The sequence below is a fragment of the Gopherus flavomarginatus genome, chromosome 3, assembly GCF_025201925.1.
Source record: "Gopherus flavomarginatus isolate rGopFla2 chromosome 3, rGopFla2.mat.asm, whole genome shotgun sequence".
Classification (NCBI taxonomy): domain Eukaryota; kingdom Metazoa; phylum Chordata; order Testudines; family Testudinidae; genus Gopherus; species Gopherus flavomarginatus.
This window is the reverse complement of record NC_066619.1, coordinates 283378680-283397293: the sequence shown is the minus strand read 5'-3', so window position 1 is coordinate 283397293 and position 18614 is coordinate 283378680. Positions and strand designations below refer to the sequence as shown.

General features: G+C 43.9%; 1 protein-coding gene across 3 annotated transcripts in view; it reads right to left on the bottom strand.

Annotated features, from left to right (window-relative positions):
- Positions 1-18614, bottom strand: part of EXOC6B (exocyst complex component 6B) — a 435787-nt gene that overhangs the window by 168279 nt on the left and 248894 nt on the right. For all 3 annotated transcript variants that reach the window (XM_050943361.1, XM_050943362.1, XM_050943363.1), the window contains exons 14-15: positions 12369-12474; positions 11222-11331 (exon numbers count right to left, since the gene is read on the bottom strand). In XM_050943361.1, the coding sequence (XP_050799318.1) occupies positions 11222-11331; positions 12369-12474 (216 nt within the window). The remainder of the gene's footprint in view (positions 1-11221; positions 11332-12368; positions 12475-18614) is intronic.

Sequence of the window (18614 nt, the reverse complement as noted above, 5' to 3'; positions counted from 1 at the left end):
CACCCAGCTACCCACCCTCAACAGAGCTGGTTGCTGGGATCCCCAACTATCCCCACCCTCCACTGTCTTCTTGAGCCCTGTCTGTCCCATAGACAAAGGGGCAATGAGGGAATATGTGCTGCAGAAATCTTTCCATTTCTTTAACCCACTCATTAGAGAGACATCCAGCCTCCATGCTGCAGCAGCCTTTCAATATCTGCTCTTTTATTTGCAGTGCATGCAGTTCTCCATTATTCCCAATATCTGCATTTTACCTAAACTTGCACCAAAGCGATCGATGCCAGGTCTGTGCTGGACAGAAGCATGTTTATTTCTAAAATGATGGACTTTGTAATGGGTCTTACAGAAAGAGAGAGATAGGGCCCAATTTTCAAAGCTGGCCATGTACAAACCCCATACACAGAGTTGGGTGTGCCAAAACTTACATGTACTAATATCTGATATGCTTGTGCAAGTCAGGTCTTACACACACACACACACACACACACACACACACACACACCTTATTTGCAAGCATAACAGGGTATATGTAATGCACTGGCAAAGTGCATGGTGCACCCACCTGCAGTGGCTGGCCCGCTAGAAGAGAACAGGCTATTACTGCTAACTGGCTGTTCTCTATCCTTTAGTTCAAGTGATAGAGGTCTTTGGTGCTGTAGGTCCCCTGTTCAAACCTTGCTGATTATCTATGATGGGATTGATTGGAGGGGTCTTTATGCACACACACAATGCTTATCTTGAAAAATCTGGCCCATATATTTTTCCTGAACTAGACCAACTTACAAGTAATACAACTCCATTATAACTCATAACATTGACAAAGTCTATTCACTTTAATGGTGTCAGAATGCTCTCGGCTTTATTTTCAAATGGGTGTTTTCAGTATACTAGAGGGATATGAAGGCTATTAAAAAATATCTCCACTTTGCAGGTCACTTGAACTGCTGCTGGGAAGCTTCCCCCTCCTTCCCCCAAAGAAGTCCTGTTCTCCCTTCCCCCACCCCCCACTCCAGTTAGGTGTAATCTTTTCTTTTTGAAGTAGGTTTTGAAAGTGACTGAAATGTTGGCTGCTTTGATCTATCATCGGCATCACATTAGGCCTGAAACAACATGGCCTTTATCTCAGAGGGCAGGATGACAGGCAGCTGCTAGTGAAGAAAATCTCAAACTGGAAGGTTCAGAAACATTAATAACTTTACGGCTCCTGGTAAACCAACCCTGTGACCTTTGGCTCCTTACCCTGTTTAACCTGACAAATGGAGAGATTACAAAGGAGAAAATGACATGGTAAACAAAAGAAAGCCTTCAAGTTATCTGTCCACTTGTGCGCTAGGTAGCCTTGCTCTGTACTCTGCTATCCAGCATGTCAGCTCACTGAAACCCGTGCTGGCAGCAGAAGCTAATGTGGCCAGCAGGCCTCTTTCCATCCCAGAACTCCCAATCCGAGTGACGTAATTTTTGTGCACAGCTGCTCTTATTTCAGTGAGATAAAGGAGACTCTGTTCTTATTTATCTTCCCCAAGGAGGAAAGAAAGCTAGCGTAAGTACTTATGCTCACAGTAGCCACTCTCCAATACCTGTACCCACCAACAGACTGCCTTGTCACTGCAGGTTGATGATCTCTGCACCGGTAACTATTACATCTCTTCTGGTTAATGCAGATTAGGATCTGCTCTTTCGGGCACTGATCCTGCCAGGTGCTAAGCACCTTTATCTGCTATTGACTTCTACGGGAGCACAGAACAGTCAGTACCTTACAGGATTTGACTCTTGATGACGGTTGCTAAGTTCCATTTTAAACTAAACACCACTAGCTGAAGCCTCACCATGTGTCCCTGCCTGGTGCACTCCCTCTGATTCCTCAACTCCTTCTAGCCTTATTTGATTTGTATAAAGAGACGGGACAGAACCAAAACCCTATGGACATTTGGATCCGGACACCAACTTCTTGTTTCAGGTCCATCTCTATCTCTGGTTCTCTGTAGTGTGGTTGGATCCACCGTCACGGATGTATATTTTCTTTATAAAGTGCTCCCCATCTCCTCCCATCCAAAGCTACTTGTGGTTCTGTACACCACACAATATAAAGATTAAATATAGCAATCATAATATGAGCCACCCCAGGGAAAATTCACAACTGGTAAAAGCAAAGGGGTTAAATAAAGCCACTGCACTACACAATATAAAGCTAACTGTTGGTACAAAGGATGACCAGCTTTCTTTATCATGATGTTCCATGTTAATAAGAATGGCCACGCTGGGTCAGAGCAAAGGTCCATCTAGCTCTGTATCCTGTCTTCTGACAGTGGCCAGTGCCAGGTGCCCCCAAGGGAATGAACAGAATAGGGAATGATCAAGTGACCCATCCCGTCACCCATTCCCAGTCTCTGGCAAACAGAAGCTAGGGACATCATCCCTGCCCATCCTGTTAACACAGCACAGCTGATCATCAGTGTCAGAGCAGACCAGGAGGGACCCTACGCATGGAGAAGGGCTTGCAGAGATTGCAGGGGGAGAGGTGAAAAACCACACTGATAAGAGAGTAGCGCGTACAGCCTGAAGGGCTGAGGGTGACACAAAAAACATCTCATTTGGATCGTTGAAGTTAGGCAGCTTCTTGTTGGTTCCAGCGTTCATTTCTCCTATTTTTTAATCACTGAACGGAAGCTGAGAGTAGTGGTGGGTGGCAAGCTGGTAGAAATGAAATTTTAGAGAGGGCTTCTTGCCCATGAGCTCCCATTAGAGTCACATGGCTGAATCCCTGTAAACAAGGGACCATGTTGTGACTTGACATGAGCTGCTCAACTTGCATGCAAGCAGGAGAGCAAACTTCCCACACCTCTGTTCTTGTTGTATTGCACAGCAGATGTCTTCGGGAAACCTGCATGGAGGCCATTCTGTAGGATTGTGATCAGTGGAGACTGTATTGATATGAGACTATTTTGCCAGAGTAACACTGTAACGAATCTGGATGACAGAGTGAGTTTTCTGTTTACTTTGAACACTGCCCGTTTTGCTGTTTTAGGAGTTTTAGCTAGAAAAGGGGAGGATGGGAAAAACCCCTTTTTGAAATTAATTATACTTTATTATTTAAACAACTTAGTTAACATGTCAGCTGTGCACTATACGAAAGTTCTTTATTTAGTTAAAACATGGCCCTGCCATCAGGGTTTAGGGGTCCAGCAATCTGATCATCGCCTTTATGCGTATATGTCCCAAAAGGATTTTGATCAATTGGAGAAGATTCAGAGAAGAGGAATGAGAATGATTAAAGGATTAGATAACACTTTACAGTGATAAGCTAATAGACTGAGATCCTTCAGTATAACAAAGAGAAGGTTAAGAGGCGACTTGATCATTTTCTGTAAGTACCTACAAGGGGAACTAATATTTGATAATGGCCTTTTCAATCTAACAAAAATTTAACAAGATCCAGTCGCTGGAGGTTGAAGCTAGACAAATGGAGACTGGAAATAAGGCACAATTTTTTAACAATGAAGGTAATTAATCAATGGAACAATTTACCAAGGGTCTGGTGCATTCTCCAGCACTGGCAATTTTAAAATCAAAACTGGATGTTTTTTATAAAGATATGCTCTGTTCAAAAAATATTTTGGGGAAGTTATCTGGCCCGTTATAGACTCACAGACTCTAGGACTGGAAGGGACCTCGAGAGGTCATCGAGTCCAGTCCCCTGCCCTCATGGCAGGACCAAATACTGTTTAGACCATCCTTAATAGACATTTATCTAACCTACTCTTAAATATCTCCAGAGATGGAGATTCCACAACTTCCCTAGGCAATCTATTCCAGTGTTTAACTACCCTGATAATTAGGAACTTTTTCCTAATGTCCAACCTAAATCTCCCTTGCTGCAGTTTAAGCCCATTGCTTCTTGTTCTATCATTGGAGGCTAAGGTGAACAAGTTTTCTCCCTCCTCCTGATGACACCCTTTTCGATACCTGAAAACTGCTATCATGTCCCCTCTCAGTCTTCTCTTCTCCAAACTAAACAAACCCAATTCCTTCAGCCTTCCTTCATAGGTCATGTTCTCAAGACCTTTAATCATTCTTGTTGCTCTTCTCTGGACCCTCTCCAATTTCTCCACATCTTTCTTGAAACGCGGTGCCCAGAACTGGACACAATACTCCAGTTGAGGCCTAACCAGCACAGAGTAAAGCGGAAGAATGACTTCTCGTGTCTTGTTTACAACACACCTGTTAATGCATCCCAGAATCACGTTTGCTTTTTTTTGCAACAGTATCACACTGTTGACTCATATTAAGCTTGTGGTCCACTATGACCCCTAGATCTCTTTCTGCCATACTCCTTCCTAGACAGTCTCTTCCCATTCTGTATGTGTGAAACTGATTGTTCCTTTCTAAGTGGAGCACTTTGCATTTATCTTTTTTGAACTTCATCCTGTTTACCTCAGACCATTTCTCCAATTTGTTCAGATAATTTTGAATTTTGACCCTGTCCTCCAAAGCAGTTGCAATCCCTCCCAGTTTGGTATCGTCCGCAAACTTAATAAGCATACTTTCTATGCCAACATCTAAATCGTTGATGAAGATATTGAACAGAGCCGGTCCCAAAACAGACACCTGAGGAACCCTACTTGTTATACCTTTCCAGTAGGATTGGGAGCCATTCATAACTACTCTACTTATGCAGGAGGTCAGACTAGAGCAGGGGTCGGCAACCTTTCAGAGATGGTGTGCCGAGTCTTCATTTATTCACTCTAATTTAAGATTTCATGTGCCAGTAATACATGTTAATGTTTTTAGAAGGTCTCTTTCTATATGCCTATAATATATAACTAAACTATTGTTGTATGAAAAGTAAATAAGGTTTTTAAAATGTTTAAGAAGCTTCATTTAAAACTAAATTAAAATGCAGAGCCCCCTGGACAAGTGGCCAGGACCTGGGCAGTGTGAGTACCACTGAAAATCAGCTTGCGTGCTGCCTTCGGCACCTATGCCATAGGTTGCCTACCCCTGGACTAGAGGATCACAAGGGTCCCTTCTGGCCTTGGGATCTTTGAATCTATGATCCTGGCAGCACATTCACAATGCTTTGGCACGGATGATACTTTCTGCAAGAGGGTTGTTGCATCACTTTCCTCAAGCTAGCTGGAATAGGACAAAATGCTTTGAAAATTGATGGTTTAGTATCACTAACATCACCGTTAAAGCCAGCGACGACATTTCTGCAAAAGCCTTTAGTATATAAACAGCTAATTCTCAATATCAATGCTTAGCACTTACGGTGCTTTACATCTTCAAAGCATTTCAAAACTAGCTGCTCTTTCTTTTTCAGTCCCCTAATATTATGCTGTCTGGCTCCAGTTCCTACTTTGATGCACGAATACATCAATTTGTGACACAAATAAGGTAAGTGATGGGTTGTTAGTATGGAATATGGTACCATTTCCAAACTCTCTTTAATGGTCATTCAGATAGCTGGCAACATTGCCTGTTCAGATACTTCAGTTTTCGTTATATTTTGGATAAGGCTGCTGGAAGACCTTTGGGTTTTGAGCTCCACAGAAATAAGATTCGATTATTAGTAACAACACTATCCAAATATTCCACATGCTATACAAGATTCATTTATGTGACTTTCTTGTGGGTAAACTCCAAATTCAAGCTGGGTTTCTATTCTACTCAGGCTCTTACACTGCACCTACCACAGTGGTATCTCAGAGTGCCTCAGTTGCAGAAAAGCCTCTGGAGGCATCAAAATGAAAGACTTCACTCACTCACACACACATCCCGTTCAATTTTAGGGTGGGTAAGTGCTAAGTGACCCTGGCTAATAGGGACATTCAGCATATTTTCCTTTTATTTCTGAGCCATTGCAGTGGTAGTGAAAGCTGCTGTGCTGATAACCCTGGAGGCCTCTGTTTATCCCCAGAGCAGGTAAATCCAGGTACAGACAGTGAGCAGAAAGGCAGCAGTACAGGATTTTCCATACTGCCCCACTAACAGGATTCCCTCCTGACCAGCAATGCCTAGCCCTACTTATCTAGGAATGAGACAACTGTTCGAATCACCGGGAATGGAAAATTTGCCTTCTTTCTCTTTATATCTAAACTCCTCAGGGCAAGGTCTCTGTTTTTGTAATATTTATATACTGGTGTTTTAGGTTTTTGTTGTTGTTGTTGTTGTTTTTTTTTAAGTTTGGTCTCAGTTGAGTTCCAGCTACAGAACATCTTAGGCTTTTATATTAGTGCCCACCATGGCGGTATCTATGCTCTTTTTCTCCCTTTTCCTACAGTGCCATGTGTTCAAGTATTAAAAATGTACTTGGAAACAGACAGACTGAAATAATACGATGGACTCCACGGCTAGATGCAATGGTATAAAATGGATTATTTCTCGTATAGGTCAGATCCTACAGGCACTTCAGCACATGAGTAACATTGATTTCAGTGGGGTTACACATGTGAGTAAAGTTACACCGCTGCTTAAGAATGGGATTTTAAAAAGAGACTAGGGTGTTGTTGTTAGTACTGTGCTAAATTGGTACCGCTGATGCAGTAATGCTGATTTAGCATGTCTGCTGAAGACGCATTCAATTGATGGGAGAGCGTTCTCTTGTTGAGGTAATTATTGCACCTCAATGAGAGGCAGAAGCTATGCCAATGGGAGAGCGTCTCCTGCCAACATAGCGCAGTGTAGACACTGATTTAAGTTGATGTAAGTTATGTTGCTCAGGGAGATGGTTTTTTCACATCCTTGAGTGACATAACTTATATCGATTTGGACGGTAGACAAGCCCTACATGATTTAGAAGCTCAAGCCCCATGACAGCAATGTGATTTGTGCTCCTAAATCACTTGGGTACTTTAAAAATTGCCCCTACATGTCTGCAGAGATTGGGTCCTATGTTTGTACAATCAGAGTCCTGTTAGATAACCCGTTGACACATTTAAAGGTTTCCACCTGTCTCAAAAATTCTATTAGTTCCAAAGATAAGGAATATCTTTAAAATGGGAAATTCCAATAGAACTGGTGACATCTTTTAAACCAGTGGAAGTGTTTAAGACAACTTATTAGAGAAGAATCTCTAAAATATGCCTCAGGCTTATCCCAATGAAGAAATATTTTAAAACAAAGTTTTAAATTGAAATAATAAAGCAAAACAAAAAGTGTGCACACCCACGAAAGTTGTTAAAAATAAGACAGGTCTTTAAATATTTTAAACATCTTTCATAATCACCTCATTATAAAGGAGATTATTTCTGTCCAACAAATACAAGGAGCTGGCTTAGAATAATAATTAAGAATATGATATGTTTTCTGCTGCAGGGTTTATTCTTCAGGAAAAGACTAGAGAGTACTTAAGAGAACTGTCTATGTTAATGATAGCTGATGTCCCATATCCCATAACAGTAGCCATGACCTTCATGCCTGCTGTGATTGACAGCCTGACCCCAATCACTCCAGGGTGCAAAGTAAATGACAACCAAGGAAGAAAAAGAAAGAGAAAGAAAGAAAACTTGCTGCTGGCTTTGCAGCCAAACTTTCTAATAAAAACTCATTCAAACTGTCAGAGTGAAATGAAGAAAGTGTCAACAGGGGTTTCCAGAGAAATATTCAGTATGTTTGGATGGAAAAACACACCAGCTCCACTCCTTTCCCCTTGCCCAAAAGCACTCCTCAAAAAAAAAAAGATGAAGTCTCCTAAGTTGAAAGGAATTTTAATAACTTGTCCACGGGGAGCCCCTGAGGTGGTACCCAGAACACTTTTCTTCCATTCTCTGACAAACCTAATCATTTCAGTAATGGTTAAGAGCACAAAGCGCTTAGCTGCACTCCTCCAAGGCAAGCACTACTGGAGGAGTTAAATGAATCTGATAGCTCTGTGAAACAGGACCATTTTGCAAAAAGAGCAGAGGGCAAGCTAGCTTCAGAAGCCTAAATATTTAATGGCAACCCATGGGTTAACACCTGTCAGGTCCACCAATAACAGCATTCTGCCATGAGATGATTAAATTCTGGGACTGACAGTGAGAAGGCAGACACTGGATCTCAGCTTCCATAGCAAGACACAGAGAGAATGGTGATTTCTCTAGGAACTGAAGCCCAGACCAAACAAGACAGCTATTCCATCCCTACAGAGCATTCTCCAGACTCTGGAAAAGCTTAGCCTGCAGGCATCCCCAATAGCACTGTTGTAAAAGACTCGGCTATTGGAGTGATATCCAGCCTCCACCAGTGCCCAGTATTTGAAGTGGCAAAGGATCGGGAACATCCACATACTGCACAACACCTAGCTACCTGTGTACTGTCCACAGGCATTAGGGAAGGAGGAACCCTTTCTTGCCCTTCCAGTGAGAATTCTCCATTTATTTATGCACCTTCTGCAAGTTAAATATATTACTGTGCGTAAGCATGGCCCAACTTATAATTACTAGGTTGTATAATTGTTCTCCAGGCTTCCACAGACACAAAAACACTTGTGTAAATAGCATCAAGGCACCTGGGCAGGGAGGGAGTATAGTAAACAAAGAAATTTTGTAGGATATTTAAAAAATAGATTCAAATTTCATTTGTTTATTTATAAAATCCCATGGGAAAAAACTGACACACGACTTGTTTGGGAGAAGTCAAGTCTTCCAAAACCACAGAGCTCACGGAAAACATGTTCTGAAGGCATCTGAGTCTTCAGCAGTGCACGTGATCCAGTAGTTAGATCAGAGAACTATGGAGTGGAACTCCTGAGTTTTATTCCTGGCTCTGGAACGGCAACGTTTTGTGACCCTAGGCAAGTTTCTTGATCACTCTGGGCTTAGTTTAGAATTGGCATAAATACCACTTACCTTCCTCACTGGGGTGCTGGGAGGCTTGAATGGGAAACTTCTCCTATTTGATTTTTTTTTTCCATTCACTGAGAACTTGCTGCAAATCTAGACTCTTGGGTGTAGCTCCTCCCTCCAGAAGGTGGAGAATTTTGAATCTTTTTGGTGATGTCAGACACTATGTATAAGGTGCTTGTTGGCTCATCAAAGCCAGGTGAAATGCTGAAAGTTCTTCTCTAAGAGGGCTTCATGTAATTCCTATGAGTTAACTCCAGTTACCAGCTAGAGAAATTTCTCCGTTAGCTCACGTGATAGAGACCTAAGCTTCTAGCTTTGGAGTCCTGGACTCAGTCTCCATGATGGCTGTCTACACAAGCACTGCTCTAGCCGAACAGGTTGAGAAGCTAGAGCAGTGCTTGCGTTTCCGAGGCACGCTTTACAGCAGACTCTCTTTGCTGAGTCGATCTATTGGCAGGTACCTTTTCCAAACTGGAAATGGGAGGGGAGGAGAGGCTGCTGGATGTACAACTTAATTAAGGGAAGAGGAATGGCTGAGCATGGACATAAATTGGTATTAAGGAGAGGGCATTAATTGACGCTGATGGATGGGAAAGGGGATGGATGACTTGCTGCTATTCTCGAATTGTGCACCCATGCTGCTGGACCAAGATGGTGACACACATTTCTGGTTTTGATAGCATAGAGCTTGTAGCCATAAGCTTCTTTGGAGCGCATGGAGGGTGAGTGGTGGAAACAAAAAGAAGGGAAACGAGTCATTGGAGGAGGAAGCTAGTTGGTGAACTCAGTAGGTATGGGAGAGTGTCCCCTGGAGGAGGGTAAGCAAGAGCCTTGGGAAGGCAGAGATTTCAGGAGATAGGTCCTTGTGTTGTGACATGACCTTGGGCCCAAGAACAGTATGTGGACCAAGAAGGGTGGCGCTTAGCTTATCCTTGAGTTCCTGGAGCAGGGGAAGAGACCCGTTGGAGGCCACATACTGCCTACACTGCCTACCACTGTAGTAATCTCGGAAGGAGGATCTCCTAACAGTTAGCACTTGATAACAGCTGTTCCAGAACCTTCTCTGGAAGTGTTCCAGGGAGCCCTTGTCATAATATAATTCCCAATTCTGAACCTTAGCGTCCAAAATATGGCTACTAGTATGAATTCCCCTAAGCTTAATTGCCAGCTTAGATCCTGTAGTGCTGCCACCAATCAGGACTTAGAGTAGAGTGCCTGATAAACTCTGGTCTCCCCCAAAACCTTCCCTGGGGACCCCAAGACCCAAATTCCTTGAGTCTCACAACAAAGGGGAATAAACCATTTCCCTTCCCCCTCCTTTCTTCCTCCCAGCTCCTTTCTGCCCTGGGTACACTAGGAGATCACTGTGATTCAAACTCCTTGAATCACCACACAGAGAGGAATGATACCTTCCCCCCTCCTCTTTTCCCTTCACCCAGAGGAAATCCAGATTCAAACTCCGTGAATCTAAAACAAAGAGGAAATTCACTTTTCCCTTCTCCCCCCTGCTTTCTTTCCCTTCTCCCCACCAATTCCCTGGTGTACACAGACTCAGTTCCTTTGAGCCTTAACTAGGAGAAAAAAATCAGACAAGTCTTAAAGCAAAGCTTTTAATAAAAAGAAAGAAAAAAGTTAAGTTTATCTCTGCAATTTAGACAGTAAAGAGTTACAGGGACTCTCAGTTTATAGAAACTAGAAAGAAGCCTCCCCCCCAGCAAAATACAATTTAAAATACTTCCAGCAAACTACACATTTGCAAATAAAGGAAAACAAATAAAAAGACTATACCACCTTTCTACCTTTGTACTCACAAAATTGGAATAGAAGATTAGAGAGCCTGTAGGTACGTGCGGTCACTCTCAGAGCCCAGAGAGAACAAAGCAAAACCCAAAAAACACAAACAAAGGCTTCCCTCCACCGAGATTTGAAAGTATCTTGTCTCCTGATTGGCCCTCTGGTCATGTGTTTGGTTCCCTGTTTGTTAACCCTTTACAGGCAAAAGAGACATTCACCGTTAACTATCTGTTTATGACAGCCCTATGTGAGACTGCCATGCTACTCCCACACTATGAAGTCCCACCAGCCATTACCAAAAAAATCTGACTTTTTATGCAGCTGGCAAAATTCTGTGCGCTCCACCAGCTGGAAACAGCCCCAGCTGTTCTTCAAGAGCTGGCAAGCCCCTTATATGCATGGGATATCATACCACTAAAAAGGAGTGCACCATCTCTGTCCTCTGGCAAGAAGGGACTACCCCCAAATATTAGTACTGGCATGGAGGATTAAGGAGAAAATGAATGTTTATAAAGTGTTTTAACATCCTGTAGTGAAAGAAGCTATATAAATTGCAAAGTTATCATATTTACATGAACAATCATCAGTATCTCATACTGTACCTCAGGTGAAGATCTTCCGAGAACTTTAGACAGGCATAGATGAATTCTTTAATCTGATTGTAAACCTTAGGCACAAACTCAGAAAAGGGGAACTTCTTTGGAAACGGTTGCTGTGAAATGCAGGAAAGAATTAAAATAAGGACAAAAGCAGAAATTTAACAGGGAAAAGCACCACTCCCAGCAAAACCTAGAGTGTGGTAGCTGCTTTCCAGTTCCATGCTTTCAAATTAATTCTAATATTCAGCCAGGTTATGCAATGAAACAACAAGCCAGCATTTACTGTATGTTATACAACCATTTCAGCCAAGTGAAGAACCAGATAATCACTCACAAATAGCACTGTACTGGGCCTGGAGAGAAATCTGCAGCTAGAAGGGAATAGTCAGAAAAACACCCCACTGTACCCATTACCAGTTCCCTTATTCATAAAAAGAAAATACTGGAAGACTCCTCAATGTTGATTTACCAGCATGCATGGCACAAGACAGTTTGTTCTCTGTCACCTCTTACTGTTTCTGCTAAGGTAGGCACTGGCTTACAACACCTCTACCAGGGAGGAAGCAGAGATCATGTCCTTCAAATCAGCTCTTACTAGCTTGGAGAATGGGAAGGGGGGTAATTAATGCCCAAATACCTAACTTGGATTGAACTCCTTCCCCACACAACCCAGTTTGTAATTACACTCACGAGGCTGGGAGCATACATTTGCCAGAGGCTGAGCGCAAGCCAAGCATCGTTTAACGGGACACTGTGACACTGTTCAGGTCAAATTTGGCCCTACTTTTAGAGTTTTGGGAATCCCAAGCTTTTACAAAACCGAAGGTGGTATTATATTTTAAAATTCTGCAGAAATTAAAATAAACCAATAGAAACACTTCCATAAAATCAAAGTGAAGTTCCAATGGAAACAGACTATAAAAAAAAAAATTCCCATGTATTGCAAGCATTGCAGAACTGTGCTGATCCAAAAGTGAAATTGACTAGATACAGACAAGTCTGCTCTCTTCCTCTAAGCCCAGAGAATGTAAACCATGAAAAGTACACATGATTTTTTAAACATTATTTCCATTTTAATAATCTTTGGTGTTGGTAGGAACTAGTTTCTTAATGGTATCCCAACAGGGTCCCCTTTGAGAGGCTTCCTTACCTTTTCCAGCTCTGGATCCTGGAATGGGAACTGTCCTATTATCTTCTTATAAAGTTCTTCATTAGCTACGGGTATGGGACTGTAATTATCTGAATCAAGTATATTTCTGTAAAATAAGAGAACAGTTACAGTAACCCTTCTTGCGCAGAGAAACAGTTACCACCAGGAGCACATCTGTCCAGAAGCCGAGCAGAACAGCCAATATCAAAGGTTACTGGCATTCACATAGGGCTAGCAGAATGAGTTACAGCAGTGCAGAGTGTTTCAAGATGAGAAACAGGGGACATGTGGCTCTAACCTAAAATGGCTAGGAGTGCTGCTCTTACCCAGGTGTTGCCTCTAACCCCAATCCTTTCCCTACACAAAGACCTCTGATCCGAATTAGTAGTGCTTTCAGTCTGGGTCATCTGGGGTTTTCACTTGGGTGAGTAACCTGCCCACTTTACAATGAGGACGCAGGCTAAATCACTGGAGCCCTGATGATCCTCCAGCGCTTTCCCACAATGCCCCCTACGAGCCAGGAAGGACAGATACCTTTTCCCAGAATTCACTGACAAAAAGGCCACAGTGCAGCTCAGCTCACTGCAGCACAAAGAACCGGTGGATGTGCCTCCAGAAGCCCTGATATCACAGAGGTGAGTGCAGCACTAGTGAATTCACAGCAGCTCGGGTCTGGCTTTGAAGTGTGGCTAGCTCACGCCCAGCTTAGACTATCCCAATGTTCAGGCCTGAGTGCCAATCACCCAAGTTAACTCTGCAATGAAGACATACCTTGTATTTTAGGTGGTCAAAGAAGTAGCATAAGTGAATGTATCACATGGATATTATGTGTGATGAGTGCTCTGTGGCTGATGAGTCATTTGAGATAATTATTTGCAAAGCCCAACCAAACCACAAGCAAGGGTCTAACCAGGTGACCATCCTGCAGGTATATAGGCTCCTAATGAAAGCAGTCACTCCAGTCTGCTCCATGTCTTTACTTTGTTGGTAGTTCTGACAGACTGCTCCTATGCCAGCCTGTTCCTGCCCCTGCTTCAACCTGTACCTACCTCCACTCCTGCTCCAGCCGTCATCTATTCCTGCTCAAGCCATAGCAGGTTGCCCAGCTGTGCTGACCATTTGAGCAGACTTCTCCCCAAAGTGCTCACCTCTGGTCACCGAAATGGAACACCCCCGGCAGTTGGTCCATAACCGTCGGGGTTAGCTTGCCCAGATGCAACAGGAGAACAATTCCTTCTGCTCCCAAATCCCAGCAGATCCAGTACTGCCAGCAACAGTCCCTCTGGAACATAGCCCAAAGGTTCCACTGCCAGAAAGATTTGATGGCAGCTAGCAGAAGTTCTGTGGTTTAATAAAATGCTGCTTTTTGTTTTGGATGCGTCCCGCAATGTATCCTGATGACCAGACCAAGATGGGTCTTCTCAGTTTATTGATCAGTGAAGCCCTAGAATGGGCCTCACCACTTCTGGAACAAGCAAGCCTGGTCCTTACTAATTTCAATGAATTAATCTCATACCCTTTCGGTCCCATCTGATGATTCGAATAGCACTCGTATAGCTGAAGCTGCCTTGCAGTTTCTCAAACAAGGCTATTGGCCTGTCCTGCCATATGCTGCCTACCTTCAGTGTCTGGTTGCCAATACATCAAGGAACAAGGCAGATCTACCATTTCTGCCAAGGTCTGAATGATGATGTAAAAGATGAACTGGCCTAGGTCAAGCCTCCACTATTCTGAACTCATATTGAATTTTGCATTGGGTCAAGAATCATCTGAGTGACTCCAAGAAAAAAAAGACATGCCTGTAACCTCAGCCAAGCCCTGCTCCATTGTGGCCATCCTCATGGACTGCTCCAAAGCTAGAGCCTATGAAGACCCGTGCAACACGAAGGCACTTCATGGATGAAACAGCCTTTGCCTATATTGTGGTGGACAAAGCTCCTTCGCCACTGAGTCCGCCCCCTCCCCCACAAATCCAGGCCCTTGACAAATCTGGGGAATGACCAAATCCAGCCCCATTAGAGGGGTCACAGCAGCACATAACCATGGAATTGAGTTCTCCACACAAGCCCTCTCTTCTGCCATCACATATCTTGGCACCCGCAAACTACCACTTTCCACATCTGCAGGTCTTGTGCTGTCTCTGTATCCTGACTACACCTGAGGTGAGCTGCACCCAGCTCATGCTAGTGAATTTCAAGGCTTCTAGTAACTTTATGGATGCAGGTTTGGCCAGTGTGGAAGAATCCCAGTGTGGCAGTACCACCCCAGACCGAGTGGAGTCAACTAATGGTAGCATACTGTTCTCAGGTCCAGTCACTCATCAAACCACACTCCTCCAGCTCAAAATCCAAAACCCTATGGAAATTCTGCAGTTCAATTTAATCATCTCACAGCACTTTTTCATCGTGCTCTGCATTCCCTGGCTGTCAGTGCATGATCCAAAGACCTCTTGCAAGACACAAAAGATACGATTCGAGTTAAGCTACTGCCAGCAACTGTGCCTAGTCAAGTTGGGTGCCCAGAAAAGAAAAAGGGGCAGGAGAAGGCCACAGCCTTCTGTGTTCAACAGCTACAAGGAAGCAAAATACCAAAATTTTACTGACGTATTTGACAAAAGAAATGCTGACATCTTACCCTGCACAGACTCTGTGACCTAGCCGGGGTCAGGATTCCGTTTGGATGGATTTTACCCTTACTGGAACCAGAACTCAGGGCCTTATGAGAATACCTGGATGAGAATCTAGCAAAAAAAAACGTAATTTGTCCTTCCATGCCTCCTGCTGGAGAATCCATTTTGTTCATTTAAAAGCAAGGACAGCTCCTTGCATCTTTGTGTAGACTATCTGCACTGAACAGAATCTCGATCAAGAACAAGGTACCCCTGCCTCTGAATAATGTGTTGTTGAAAAGGGTCGATTCTGTTGAGGGCATTTACCAAGTCTGACTTCATGCCACTTGCAATCTAGTCCCCATTCAGGAGGGCAACAAATGGAAAACTGCATTTCACACCTTATGGCCATTTTGAGTACCTAGTTTTGCCTTTCCATCTCTCCAGTGCCCCAGTCACGTTCCAGCACTTTGTCAATGACATTTTTAGAAGTGTTGTAATATCAATTTGTGGTGATCTACCTGGATGACATCCTCATCTTCTCAGAAAAACTAAACCCTCCATGATCATCATATTCTCCTGGTACTTGTGCACCTCTGAGCAAACAGCCTGTAAGGGAAACTTGAGAATTGAGTTTGACCACCATTCTGTTGACTTCTTAGGCTACATACCACTTCCCTTGACAGAACAGATATGGATCCTCAAAGACTGTCCAGTTGTGATGAAGTGGGAATTTTCTGTAATATTTTTATGAATGCTGTGTGTTTCTCAGTTTCCCCTATATGCTGCATTGTTACCCAGTGGGTGGACAAGGGCTGTTTGCTATCAGAGCAGGTTAAGAGACATAGGTATGAATATTGTCTAGCTTTCTATGTCTTAGTCTGGATATGAATGGAGCATCTGAGAAGACAATGGCAAATCCAATCACTAGGACATTGACACCTAGCAACCGACAACCTGGAGGGATATTGATTTCCCTCACTCTCCTCAGGGAAGCTGAGGATAAGCCCCCAGCTAGAGAACAAAGGACTGGAAAGGTTTAAGATGGGGAATAAAGAGCTGGCTACTGGAAAGAGTTGGAGCTGTCACATGGGAACTGACCAAGGCGGTCAAACAGAGACCCACAGAGCTTGAACGCTGCAGCTTGGCTGCGCTAAGGGCTAACCAGAATAGCCTATGCTTTGACCTTCATTTCTCTGTGCTGACCTCAGGACTTTCCATGCACTGTTTCAGTTGACTAATAAGCCCTCCTGCTTGCTGAGGTGCATTAACCTCTGAAGAGCGTACAAGTCTCTACCAGGACTCCATCTCAGCAGGACTCACTGAACAGAGCTCGCAGTGTGAAGCAGGAATGCTGAAGGCCCAGAGGTCCAGTCTACAGAGGCAGTGAAGCAGCGTGGCTGACCCTGGAGCAAGAGTGAGACCTCAAGGGGGTATGGAACACTGAACGGATTCTTCCTAGAGACTGTTCCAAAGCTGAGGGTGTAGCACTGATCCTGTGGCTCCATGACACCATGATCATGGATTGGGCAGCCTCAAGGAACGTCCATGACATCTAGTGTTTCCTAGGGTTTGCAAACTTCTACTGGAGATTCATCAAGTGGTTTTCGAAGGTGGTGACTCCAATTACTCAACTGCTCCATAAAAATACTATATTTGCTTGGACAATGGAAGCCCAGTCTGCCTTTGATCAATTAAAAGAAGGATGTACATCAGCACATGTTTTTCTACATCCAAACCTGGCAAAACCCTCTGATGTTGAAGTAGATGCCTCTAATTATGCAATCAGGGTAGCTCTGTCACAATGGCATGGGCCCCAGGATGTGCTTCTTTCTTGTGTATTTTATTCCCAGAAATTGATGCCCATGGATCAAAACTATGAGAATCATAGAATGTCAGGGATGGAAGGGACCTCAGGAAGTCATCTAGTCCAACCCCCTGCTCAAAGCAGAAGCAAACCCCAGACAGATTTTTGCCCCAGATCCCTAAATGACCCCTCGAGGACTGAACTCACAACCATGGGTTTACTGCAAGACAAACCCAAGAGAGAAACCAACAGGACTCCACTGGCCATCACATACAGCCCCCAGCTAAAACCCCTCCAACGCATCATCAAGGATCTACAACCCATCCTGGACAATGATCCCACACTTTCACAGGCCTTGGGTGGCAGACCAATCCTTGCCCACAGACAACCTGCCAACCTGAAACATATTCTCACCAGTAACTGCACACCACACCATAATAACTCTAGCTCAGGAACCAATCCATGCAACAAACCTCGATGCCAACTCTGCCCACATATCTACACCAGCGACACCATCACAGGACCTAACCAGATCAGCCACACCATCACCGGTTCATTCACCTGCACATCCACCAATGTCATATACGCCATCATATGCCAGCAATGCCCCTCTGCTATGTACATCGGCCAAACTGGACAGTCTCTACGGAAAAGGATAAATGGACACAAGTCAGACATTAGGAATGGCAATATACAAAAACCTGTAGGAGAGCACTTCAACCTCCCTGGCCACACTATAGCAGACCTTAAGGTGGCCATCCTGCAGCAAAAAAACTTCAGGACCAGACTTCAAAGAGAAACTGCTGAGCTTCAGTTCATCTGCAAATTTGACACCATCAGCTCAGGATTGAACAAAGACTGTGAATGGCTTGCCAATTACAGAACCAGTTTCTCCTCTCTTGGTTTTCACACCTCAACTGCTAGAACAGGGCCTCATCCTCCCTGATTGAACTGACCTCGTTATCTCTAGCTTGCTTGCTAGCACACATATATATACCTGCCCCTGGATATTTCCATTACATGCATCTGAGGAAGTGGGTATTCACCCACGAAAGCTCATAGAATCATAGAATCATAGACTATTAGGGTTGGAAGGGACCTCAGGAGGTCATCTAGTCCAACCCCCTGCTCCAAGCAGGACCAATCCCCAGATTTTTACCCCAGTTCCCTTAATGGCCCCCTCAGGGATTGAACTCACAACCCTGGGTTTAGTAGGCCAATGCTCAAACCCCTGAGCTATCCCTCCCCCCCCAGTGATCAGATCAGTGATAAAGAACAGCTGGCTTTTGAAGGAGCATGGAAGGAGCATGTTTCCCAGCCTAGGTACGTATAATCACAAAAATCTAGAATTCCTGTGAACTGTCAAAGCTCTCAATCAACACCAAATCCACTGGTTCCCCACTCCCTTTCCTTCCTGGTTCAACTTCACCCTGACCTATCACCTGGGTGCCAGGAATGATAAACCCAATACACGGTTTCATACGAGGCCGTACTGGGAAAAAGGAGATGGGGATCCAGAACCTGCCACTATCTTGAAACCCTGCCATTTTGCCAATATAGCGATAACAGTTTGCCGTCTCTCATGAGGTCCCTTCTATCCCTCCAATCCATTTGTGGCAAAACTTATGTTGACTGATATAGGCTTAGCTTCTGACTCTAAATTCTCAGTCAACAAAGAGATCCTCTTGTATAAAGACTGGATGTATATCCTTGAAGATCAACCATGCCTAGCAATACTCTGGCTATGTCAGGATTCATCCCAACTGGCAACTTCAGTCACTGGAAAATGAGGCTGGTGTCTTGAAATTTCTGCGGCCAAAACTGCATTTGC